Source organism: Carassius auratus, chromosome 40, assembly GCF_003368295.1.
Source record: "Carassius auratus strain Wakin chromosome 40, ASM336829v1, whole genome shotgun sequence".
Classification (NCBI taxonomy): Eukaryota; Metazoa; Chordata; class Actinopteri; order Cypriniformes; family Cyprinidae; genus Carassius; species Carassius auratus.
In genome coordinates, this window is record NC_039282.1 from 802,784 (window position 1) to 815,563 (window position 12,780).

The 12,780-nt window shown below is 35.9% G+C and overlaps 1 protein-coding gene across 2 annotated transcripts in view; it reads left to right on the forward strand.

The window, feature by feature from the left end:
* The window catches only part of LOC113058190 (endoplasmic reticulum metallopeptidase 1), a 42,753-nt gene extending 33,029 nt beyond the window's left edge, over window positions 1-9,724 (forward strand). For both annotated transcript variants that reach the window (XM_026225865.1, XM_026225864.1), the window contains exons 10-16: window positions 906-1,080; window positions 4,469-4,659; window positions 4,808-4,960; window positions 7,000-7,175; window positions 7,281-7,396; window positions 8,411-8,574; window positions 8,661-9,724. In XM_026225865.1, the coding sequence (XP_026081650.1) occupies window positions 906-1,080; window positions 4,469-4,659; window positions 4,808-4,960; window positions 7,000-7,175; window positions 7,281-7,396; window positions 8,411-8,574; window positions 8,661-8,837 (1,152 nt within the window). In that variant the 3' untranslated portion in view covers window positions 8,838-9,724. The remainder of the gene's footprint in view (window positions 1-905; window positions 1,081-4,468; window positions 4,660-4,807; window positions 4,961-6,999; window positions 7,176-7,280; window positions 7,397-8,410; window positions 8,575-8,660) is intronic.
* The last annotated feature ends 3,056 nt before the right edge of the window (window positions 9,725-12,780 follow it).

The window sequence follows — 12,780 nt, forward strand, 5'->3', positions numbered from 1 at the left end:
TGCACAGTTTGGCCCAATGGTGGAATAGTGGCTAGACACTACCCCAACCCACACCTGGACAGACAGCTTTATCCAGCAATTATAAAGACGTTTCAGCACTGCACCATAGATTTAATCGGTCCTTAAAAGTTTTGCCCGATAGGACCCGAGTCCGACATGTACATTTTGATGCTTTTTAAAACCCCGAACCCGTTAACAGCCCGACATTATTCAAATGTGCACACGCACACGGCTCTTTTGCCTTTGTCAATAATTAGTCTTTTATTCATGTTTTAACATAATTTATTAATAACTAATGTAGACTACACCACTTGGAAGTTGGAATAAAGAAATAAAATAAGTCCTCTGTGACATCTTAACATCTCAGCACTCTAAATAGACATAGGCTCCCACATAGCAACTTTGTTTTGGCCCAGATCCGGCCCACATCTGGCACCCGTGGAAAGATGATCTGGCCCACATGCAGCGTGGAATAATGGCACTTGGGCGGACCACTCCTGTTTGCCAGATTTGAGCCATAAGCAGGCCATAGCAATGCCACATGTCAGCCAAGAGTAAAGAAATGAACCAGAACTGGACCTTATTTGAGCCACAAAATCTGTGTATATTAAATATGAAGTAATTTCAGCCTTAATAACCCTGTTAACAAGCAGAATCAAGGAAGGAAAGAAGAGAACAGAAAAACAAGCAAGAAACACAAGAAAATAAACACTTTATTTCTGTTAGACATCTACAAAAGTTTTTATTGAGAATTAACAGAGGTTTAACTCTAATGTGTGTCACCATAACAGTGATTAGTGTTTCCATTAGTTGCGCTCTTAACTCTTATTATACATTTTGTCATTTTTGGCTGTTGTGACAGTGTGTTTGATGAATCAGCTGGGCTATCTGTGTGTGTGGTTCAGAGCACAGGTCGTATGGATTTGGCCGAGCTCTTCTTTGACGTCAATCTGCTGTTGTGGTGTTGTGTGCTGCTCTTCCTCACTTCCCGTGGCTGGTGTTCAGCATATGTGCCCATGATGATGGTGGTGTTCCCGCTCATCACCAAACTGCTGCTCAGTAAGCACTTCAGAGCCAGAGGTCAGAGTTCACACCACACACACCCAATTCACATTCACTCATCCTGTCTCTGTCTATGAGTTGAGTTCAGTTCAGTAAAACATTTTTTGTTTATTATTCCTCTGAGATGAAGCTTATAAGATCTATTTATTTGAGACAGATTATTATTATTATTATTATCACTGCTGTCATGGTTGTATACAAATACATTTTAAAATAAGTTAAATATTTATAGATTAATATTGTGTAGAAATTACATATGACATCACCAAAATACAAAGTAAATATTGTTAAGGAAACATTCCAATAATTTGCTTTGGCTTCAGTAGTCAATATAAAAGCCAATTACTTAATTCTGGATTGTTCTGGGCTTATTATTATTATTTTTTTTTCTGTAGTATATTTTGCCTGTATGCATATATTTTAGTTAAATTAAAAAGCTAAAAATGCATCATAAATAAAGTTCTTCTCTCTCAAAATAAAGAGCTGACTCAGAACCACTGAAACGAGTCGTTTTAAATTCAAATCCCATTTTCATTAAGTTCATACATCACAAATTACGACATTTGCATAATACATTATATGTGGACATCCCACAAACACATCCTCTGTAGCTCGTTTGTGTGGATAACAGTGTCAGGAAGATGCTGTGCTCTGCGCTGTGAAAGTGAACCTGGTTTATTTTCACTTCCAAAGGATAAGGCTGTGAAGAATCAGTGGTTTTGTGTTGTGTGCACATTCACTGCAGCTGTAGGTCTCCAGTTAACTCATGTTATAGTTCTGCTAATCAGCTGTGGCCTGCTTTTGTCTAGAAATGTGTTGATAAATACTGAACGTCTGTCTTTCTTATTACTTGGAGTCTTGATAGAGGATGAGGCTATATGTTGGTTTACAAATCATCAAAGAGAAATAAGGTAAAATAAATGCACGTTGTAAAGAAAATAAAAGTGTTTTTTGACCTTGCATGCATGTAAACTGGTTGATAGGGAACTCCCGCAACCAAATTATTGGTAATAAAAAATAGTATAATGGGGTGCTTTAATATGCACAGCAAAATCTCCAGTGTTAATTTAACACTCTGAGTGTGGAGTCTGTGGACTCATATAAACTCTGAAGCAGTGTTAAAAGTAAAACACTGAAGCAGAGTTGAAGTTAATGAGATAATTAAGAAGTTAATTGAGTTATGATTGAACATTATTGAAGACACCTGATTTTAACAAGCAGAATCACAAACCGAGAAAAATCACAATTTGTGTGTCACCATTATAGTGTTCAGTGTTTGCTTTAGTTGGGATCTTGGCTTGTGGCTTTTTACTTTTTTTGCAAGTCAAGAGCAAAGGTCACTGGGTGGTGATGATTATGTTTTAATGTAATCGTTGTTTGACCTGAGTTACTAAACTAATTTACAGTGTTTTCTCTAAATAAAACTTCCATTATTGATTGTAACAATTTGATACCACAATGAAAGCACCTGCATTTTCTATTCATTTTTTAGCCATCTCTTGCAAGTGATTCTGATTTTTTGTATTTTTTATTAAAGAGTCTTTATTTTAGGCACACACAGATAACAAGAATCAGCGTATGAATCTCAACAACGGTGACAAACAGCATATCCAGATAAACAGATCTACTCTGAACATCACAAAACTAGATACTAAAAATTAACATAAAAACAGCAAAAATAAAATATAGTTAGAATAAAAAGTTAAAAAGACAGTTCAGCTCATAATTTATTCATGCTGCAATGCATGATGGGAGCAGAGTATGTGAGCGGAGTGGAGTGACAACAATTTCCCCTCCGCGCTCAGAGCATTTAATAATCACTCCACTCTGGGTTCACAATTTCCCGCTCCCGCTCCACTCCACGCTCAGTGATACTAGAAACATCGTTCCGCCTTCGCTCCGTGGCTAAAGTATTTCAGTATGTTTGAAATGTTATGTTCATAACGTAGCCTATATTAAAAAAATAAAAATAATAAGTGAGTTTCAAAGTGGCTTAGGCTATTGTGTGCAAACTTTTTTTTCCTACCACATGCCAAACTATTAACATGGTAGTCCGCGTTAATATAATTACTGTATTCTGCTGTGCAAATTTTGTTTGTGATGAAAATAACAGTACATTTTTATTTTATCTACAGATCAATGAATTTCTTAAAGATTTCTGCTCATTCAAAATCAGATACAGATGAAGTAACACTGTAAGATTACATTTGTTTGAATGCATTATTGCAAAAGCGATTGCGCGTGAATGTGCTGTAACTGTTTAAATCATGCTTTGACCCGAAAATATTCAATAAAAGGAACAGATAAACTCCTTGAGAACTAACCTATAACTTACCTCTCGGCTATTGTCATCATTGTAACCTTCTGATTTGAGAGATCCATCTGTATCAAGCTATAGTTAAATATGTTTAACGTGAATACTTGCTAAATATGCAGTTATATTACGGGCCGTTGGCATGAATTGTACTTGTGATGGAGCAGTGGTGGACCGCTCTTGGAGCGAGTGAAAACCACAACGCTCTGACTTTTAAAAAATCCACTCCTCGCTCCTGTCAAAATCACACCGCTCCACTCCACGCTCCGCTCACATACTCTGGATGGGAGCCATGGATGAGTTTTTATTGGCTACAACATGCTTTTTTTGATGGTCACCGTTGTTGTGATGCTCACGCTGATTCCTGATGTCTGTGTTCCTAAAATAAAGAATTTTTTCTTTATGTAGAACTAACTTTTAAAAACATGTCATATTGTGCCAAAAATGCTGGTTTGCTTGCTTTTTTTCCACTTAATTTATGTATACATTAATGAAACCTGAACTCACGTATTCAGATCACTACATGACAAATAGTTCAAACCACAATCAATAACACACATGATTGCCTTTGCTCTGGTCTGCATGTTATAATTCAGTTACCACAGCAACACAAAGTCTAAAGTAAACATCTGAAGGTTCAAGATCCCAGCTAAAGCAAACACTGAACACTATAATGGTGACACACAAATTGTGATTTTCTCGTTTGGTGATTCTGCTTGTTAACATCAGGTGTCTTCAATAATGGTCAATCATGACCCAATTAATTTCTTAATTATCTCATTAACTTCAACTCTGCTTCAGTTTTACTTTTAACACTGCTTCAGAGTTTATATGAGTCCAAACTCAGAGTGTTAAATTAACACTGGGGATTTTGCTGTGTGTGAATTACAACTAGACAAAATATATTTTTTAAATATATTTATATAAGAACTGGACAAAATTATAATATGTGTAATAAAACTTTTATTTTGCCACTCTCAGGATGGGGTCAAAGAGCAGAATTCAGGCCTATGAAGTTATCTATGATCTAGTGCCACATGATTGGGCTGATGGTCATTACTACTGTCTCAGTGTGTGTGTGTGTGTGTGTAGGAGCGACTCTGCTGTACTCTGTCCTGTATCTGATGGGTCTTGCTGTGCCATACATCCACATCATGTTCCTCATCAGAGTGATTTTTGAGGTCTTTACGCCTATTCTGGGCCGCAACTCAAGTGAAACCTCACCCGACTTCACCATGGCGCTACTCGTTACCATGGCAACCATAATTTTGTCTTCCTATTTTGTGAGTCACACAGACAAACTGTAACATACTAAATTAAATTTCAAACAGATTCCAACATTCATAATCAAACATCCTGATTCAAGTTCAAAGTCAAATGTAAAATAACACATCGTGTTATTTCTCCTATTGTCCATCTGTCTCTCTCCAGATTCACTTCATCTATCTGTCCCGCAGTACGAAGTGGACCTTGGCTGTTCTGGGGTCAGTGTTCACACTAATGCTTGTTCTGGTCTGCTGTGGTCTGTTCTTCCCGTATTCTGCCGACCCGTCCAGCCCACGACCCAAACGCCTCTTTGTCCAGGTACAGCCCTCACTGATCTGTCTTTACTGAAGGGGTTTTTATATATAAATAAAATATTGTCCTTACTTGAAATAAAATAAGCATTTACTGAAAATAAGATTTTTTATATTAATTTAGTTGCCATGGGGGGTATTCAGCAACAGTTAGTTCGAAGGGTCCAGAATTATGCATTAGTTAAGCATGAACAGAGTTGTAATTAATGACTAAATTAACATTTACAAGGAATATTAGCCACAGAAGGATCCAAATTCCTTCAATAAATAACCAAAATTAAGCTAGTGATTAACAATTAACTGAATGTACAATAAATGACTTTTAGCCATTATTTACAGCTTAGCAGGGCATATATTTATGTGCAGTTATATTCAGTTATTCACCATCTATGAAGTTAATTGAACAATTGAATGAAACTAGGCTAAATTAGGCTATAACTGTTTAATTATATCTGGTTTTACAGTTATAAATTGTTAAAGTAGTGTAATAAAGACAATTCGTTCTTAAGAGAAAGTTATATCTACATCAATTATTGCACATTTTGAGTGATATTCAATTTTATTGACTAGAATAAGACAATAATTATGGCTAAACTGCCACTAATACAGCAAATAAAGACAAGTTAACTCCCTGTTCTAACGTGAAAGTTCAACACAGGGGGTCAAAATGTCTTTACAGTATTTTAGTAATTTATAAGTGTAAAACCATCACTAATTAAACATAGTTACTAGCTTCATATTGTTCAGTTAACTTGATAGAAGGTGAATCATTTAAGAATAACTGAGTACATTACTACACAAAAATAACACAAAAACACTTTATTTTACAGTCCTGTTCCTCATGTACATACTATGTACTTATTATAGTAATTACAATAACTATGTAATAACTAGGTACTAACCCTGAACCTACCCCTAAACCTAACCCTACCCCATTGTATTACCAGAACTTTCTTCGATAAATACACTGTAATTAAACTATTACTACATATAAGTGCATGTACTGTAAAATAAAGTGCAACCAAAATAATAAATGGTTAGCTAAGTTGTAAATAATGGTAAAATGGTGTTTACTGTACATTCAGTTAATCATTCATGGTAACACTTTAGTATAGGGTCCAATTCACACTATTAAGTAGTTGCTTATTAGCATGTCTATTATTAACATATTGGTCATTTATTAGTGCTTATAAAGTACATATAATGCATGACATCCATAATCCTACCCAATACCCTAAACTTAACAACTACCTTATAAACTATTAATAAGCAGCAAATAAGGGGTTAATTGAGGCAAAAGTCATAGTTGTGACTATGTGGTTAGTTAATAGTGAGAATTGGACCCTAAAATAAAGTGTGACCTCATTCATTACTACCGTATATATATATTGCATGATCATTTGCATCCTTCAAATTTGTAAGGGCTAATATGCCCTTCCTCTATGTGAAGTTCATTGTTAATTACTAGTGTGTTCATGCTTAACTAATGCATAATTGTGCAGCCTTAAAATGAAGTGTTGCAGAAAAATCATTTATGTAGTTGAACATGATGCACTAAAATAACTTAAACTAAAATTAAAACATGTAATAAAACATGTAATAAATGGTAATGCTTTACAATAAGATATTATTAGTTAATAGTAGTTATGCATTAACTAACATGAACTCACAATAAGCAATTAATTCTTACATTTATTCATCTTTTTCAGTGTTAATAAAAGTGTCCAGTGCATTCATTAATGTTAAAGCTTTAATGTTAATGTATTAGTAAGTGTTGAGCTTAACATTTTAATATATTTATAACATTTTAACATATTAATAAATGCTAATGCTGGTAACTAATGTTAAGTAAAGTATAATGTAAAGAAGTGTAACCATATATATATATATATTTAAATTGAACCACAAATGTGAAGCACAAACAAAGCACTTTAGAAGTAAGATGTGTCTTAATCTGATGAATCGATCAAATGATTCTTGGCTGAGTTGACTATTGTATTAGTTGTGAGTTCAGCCTTCATCAGTCAGACGTGTGTGTGTTTTCAGCACATCACACGCAGGTTTCACTCGCTGAACGGATCGCTGCAGAGCTCTGACTCGGGCTTCTGCATCAACAGTCAGGATTACACCGGCATGCAGCACATCACTCCACATATCCCGCAGATCAACGACAACATCTGCACGCGCTGCCAGGATCAGCTGCCCTACTACGGCTTCACAAGGTTCACATGAGTATATGCTGACGGAGGATTGGATGATGTAGCTCATGTATGGGTTCAGCTGCCTGAGCCGCCCACTAAACCTCAAGATGTCTTTCATTGTTTCAGCAAGAGCTGGTATCTTCCGGCTCCTGAAGTCTCTCCTAAAGCTCCGCTGGAGTTCCAGCTCTTATCCAGACAGGAGACTGAACGGGGAACCATTAAAATGACCTTTGAGGTCAAAGGTGAGACTTTAGCCTCACTTACCATGATAGGAATGAAATCTGCTGGATTTTCATTAAATATGATAATGACAGTTGAGAACTTTATACTTCAAAAACAGTTTTGTTTTATTAAAAAATTTGAAAAAGTAAAAATATTTGAACTTGTTTTATATGAAAAACTGTTGCATATTTGTGTGTGTGTGTATGTGTGTGTGTGCAATGCCTGGCCATACAAAAGTCACCGTTTGTATTTAATAATGACTGGATCATTAATGCTGTCATTGTTTCTAGATTGATTTTTGTTTTGCAACAGTTCTTTTAACCCTAATTAAAGCTGCGGTAGGGAACTTTTGACGCTGTAACGGTTAATAAACAGAACTGCTTGCATCTTGTAATATAAACACTTATTATAGGTGCACCCTAGTGATTCAGGACAAGCTCAAAACACGGTTTGGAAAATGGATTCATGGTGTACTCGCTTATTAAATACATTTTTGTAAATTTTGAATACAAACAAAGTTACGGACCGCAGCTCTGATTGGTTGTTTCTTACCGGGAGCGATGTATTTCTGCAAATGGCAATAGGACACTGGGAGGAGCCAGAGGAGCTTGATTTATTCACAGATTATCTGTCTCATATTCTACTGTCAGAACATAATGACAAGTTTAACAAATATGTAAAAAACTATATTTTTACAAAAGTTCCCTACTGCAGCTTTAATGGCGTGTGTAGCTTTGCATTTTTAAACAACCATGACAGATGTATCATGACCACTTCAGGATGACAATGTCAAGATTCATCAGGCTTAAACTATGAAAGAATGGTTGGGAGGAAGCATGACGAATCAGAGACTGTGGAAGTTTGTTTATCTACTCTAATATTTGTCTTGTTTTTAGAGAAAATAAAATAATCATTAGCATTCAACAGTTCCAGTCGGTGTGTTTGACTCGTTTATTATATAGTTGCCAAACACACTCTCTGTTTATTAATCTTGAATAATCTCCTGGTGTTGAACATCTGTTGTTGTCGCTCAGGTCCGAGTCACATGTCTCTGTTCCTGCATCTTCACACTGGTGCGTCTCTGAGCGGCTGGTCATTCAGTGGCAGGACACCAGGGTCCAATCTCAGTGGAATGTATTTTATATTTTACACTCATGGTCTTGACGCTGCGGCCTGGAACTTCTGGTTTGAGATCCAGGTGGGTTTCAAGTCAAAATTTAACCTGAGGAGTATGAAAGGGTTTATTGTGTGAGCTCATGTGTGTTTTTTTTTGTCTGTCTTTAGCCGCCCAAGTCCTCAGATGCATCTCCTGATGAGGGCTTGATCTCTCTGGCCATCTCTGCTCATTATATCTCTGGCTCAGACGGGCGATCAGAGCAGCTCGAGTCCTTACTGAAGAGATTCCCGACCTGGGTGTTCCCGGCCTCATGGATCAGCACATACCACATGTACAGATACTGAGGGCCACTTGCGCAAGGGCCCTGATCTCACACGCACACACACACTGCAGAACCATGAACACCATACGAAATCTTTATGGGTCAGCTTTCTGTTTGCCGAAATGACTAAAATGACACTATTTTGAATGGTGTTGCAGCAGAAGAATCTTTTATTAAGGCAGACATGACGGAATTTAAAAACGCTGTGACTGTGACCCAAATATGGATGATCGAAGCCGAGGGCCACATCTCGGACATGGAAGACAAGGTGAAGAGCATGGCTGAAGACAACAGCAAATGTGCTAAACAACTTAAGCAACTTTGGGCTTGTGTTGACGACCAGGAAAATAAAAGTAGCAGGAAGAATATTCGGCTTATTGGTGTGAAAGAAGGCATGGAAAGAGGTGGCAATAAGTGAGGGATTTTGTGAAGAGGATCATGAGGATACATTGATGATACATTGGTTACATCTTCTTCAGATATTAACATGGCTTTCAAAATGTTTTATCAAGACTTGTATACCATGAACACCATACAAATTTTTTATGGGTCATATTTCAACACATAATCAAAAAGTTCAATTACACTTAAATGAAAATTAAGTCTACTTTATACTGTTAAAATTTTTACTTTGTAACATATTTTTATTATGATTACATCTTACCCCAAATTTGCATGTGACATATTTTACCAGGAATAATCCCACTGAGATATAAATCAACACAAAACATTCATGTTTCCTTTAAGTAAATTAAAAATAATTAAGAAGAAGATCTGGTCCAATAATTGCAAGTGTAATACAATTTCTGATTCTTATTAATAAAATTCCATGATTTAATAAAAAAAGAAAGAAAATACAAATTTAGGGAGCACTTTATTTTACAGTCCTGTTCCTCATGTACATACTATGTACTTATTATAGTAATAACAATAACTATGTAATAACTAGGTACTAACCATGAACCTACCCCTAAACCTAACCCTACCCCATGTAGTTACCTTGTATTACCAGAACTTTCTTAGATAAATATACTGTAAGTACACTATAAGTACATGTTAGTACACGTACTGTAAAATAAAGTGCAACCAAAACTTATTTGTATAATTGTCATGAAAATAATGCAAAACATTTGAAAAGTTTTGATTTTGCTGTGAAAACAAACCACTACATTCTTGTAGTCATGGTGTCATAACATTTCGATTAGAAGCACGTTTACACTTGTGTTTAATCCTCTGGTATTTCACCTTTTAATATTGATTTATTTTTAACAGTGGAGAATGAAGCCACACCTAAGTAAGAGTACAGAACAGATATCTAACTTTCAAAATGACTTTGGTAAAAGTTAAAGCCACCATTTATGATTTTACTTGACAAAAGTTTTAAAGTACAGTATGTGATATTTATTATATACTTAAGTATGAAAATTATTTTATTTTTTCTGTATTAAACATACTTAAGTATTGAAAGGAAATGGAAAATGGGTAAGGAGCAAATAACTATTTGAAAAAAAAATGTATACACAGTTTGAGCAGCAAAATTTTTCAATTTTTAACTCTTTCTTACTTTTTGTATCTTAGGGTTAGCATACGAGCCACTTCATCTGGTAAAACATTTCTGGAATCTGCATCTGAAGTGGCACTTCAATGTATTTACTGTAAAGTTTAATACGGCTCACATGGATGCATTAAATCTGCAGTTACAAATGCATAAATAATGCTTTGTTTTAAACATAAAAATGTTGAATACTGATATTTGTAATTATTTTTAAAAAATGAAAAGATAGTTAAAACCTCCATAAATTAACCTCAATAAAAATAAAAAAATACCAGGTGGCGGTCAACTGATTCATCCAAATGGAATAATTCAAGAACTAAGCATTTGACTGTGTTAATGAGTGAGACACTGAATCATTCATTCAATAATTCAAGCTGATTCATTCAGTAAGTAAACACCATCCTCTGTGTTGCTCAGAGAACCAAAACAGCACTGTGCTCTTTGTTTGGAGCAATTTCTATTGGCAAAACTGAGCAGAAACAGGCAACACTGTGTTAAAAAATGTAAGTCGCTTAATGCTAACTTTATTCTTGTATAAACATATTACATTTCTCTAATTCCATTAAAAAAGTGAAACATGGGAGTCACGTGGTGAGGTACAAGGGAATGGCTGCGTCGTAGCACAGCTCCGAACCCCGTCAAACTAATAGTGGTTTTAAACAACTTAATCTCTTCCAAACAACACGTTACTGGACGTTGGTAACTGCTTAAGTCACCAAACTTGATATCGCTGTAAAACATGTCCATGGGGTCCAAGAAGAAGAGTTTACAAACTCGATTGCCTACAGTTATGGTGGGTGATGCTAATGTTAGCTCTGCAACAGCTAGCAATGCTAACGCTAACCAAGAAGAAACTCCAAAGATGGACATAAGCGTTCTGCTTGCTGAAATGACTAAAATGGGAGCTATTTTGAATGGTGTTGCAGCAGAAGTATCTTTTATTAAGTCAGACATGACATAATTTAAAAACGCTGTGACTGTGACCCAAATATGGATGAGCGAAGCCAGGGGCTGCAACTCGGACATGGAAGACAAGGTGAAGAGCATGGCTGAAGACAACAGCAAATGTGCTAAACAACTTAAGCAACTTTGGGCTCGTGTTGACGAGCAGGAAAATAGAAGTAACAGGAAGAATATTCGGCTTATTGGTGTGAAAGAAGGCATGGAAAGAGGTGGCAATAAGTGAGTGATTTTGTGAAGAGGATCATGAGGATACATTGATGATACATTGGTTACATCTTCCTCAGATATTAACATGGCTTTCAAATGTTTTATCAAGACTTGTATACATCTGTGAACATGGTGACACACAAATTTTGATTTTCTCGTTTGGTGATTCTGCTTGCTAACATCAGGTGTCTTCAATAATGCTCAATCATAACTCAATTAACTTCTTAATTATCTCATTAACTTCAACTCTGCTTCAGTGTTACTTTTAACACTGCTTCAGTGTTTATATGAGTCCACACTCAGAGTGTTAAATTAACACTGGAGATTTTGCTGTGTAACATCTAAACCTCTATTAATTCTTAATAATATTTTTTTGGACACAGAATTCATGATTTATCATCTGCTGAGATTTTGAGCGATTTAATATATTTTTTCAGTTGATTTGTTTTAAGACTGTGGCTAAAATCAGTAGTTCTTGTGTTTCTCTTTTCTTCAGTGATTCTGCTTGTTAACATCCAGTGTTCATCACTTATGATCAATCAGCACTTATTTAATCACATAATAATCTTATGAATATTGACACTGCTTCAGTGTTACTTTAACACTCTTTTAGAGTGGGACCATATATGCTCCGAGCAGTGTTAATTTAACACTTTTACTGTGGTATGCAACTTACTTGTGTGTTTGTGTGTGTGTGTGTGTGTGTGTGTGTGTGTGTGTGTGTGTGTGTGTGTGTGTGTGTAAGCCTATATATATACATCCGGTCCAGAGCTGGCCCAGTTCTGGTCCAGATATGGAAAAAATGGATCCGTGCCGACATTGGCCCGTTGTGCGTGGATATGGACCAGATCTTCTGATTGGTCCTGGCCAGATTTGGGCCAGATGATTTTTGCTGTCTGGGTTTTTGTCGCATGTGCCATATATTTGAAGTTTATTCTATTTAACAGCATATATATTGACAGTTTTGGGAAAACTGCACTTAACAATCTGATACAGTTTGCCCAAATTGCTTAATGGAACCATCTGGTAGTGTAACCTTAAGGCTTGTGCACACCAGGGCGATTTCATGCGTTTATCGCCAATGTTTAATGCCTCATGTAGGGTTGTGCCTATAGATGGTAGAATCGTGTATCGATGTGTCTGTCGATAATCAAGAAAATATTATTATTATTATTAGGCGGCCTATTATAATTTGGCTATCAAACTGCCCAGCTGTTTCACTTCAGCACCACATATAACA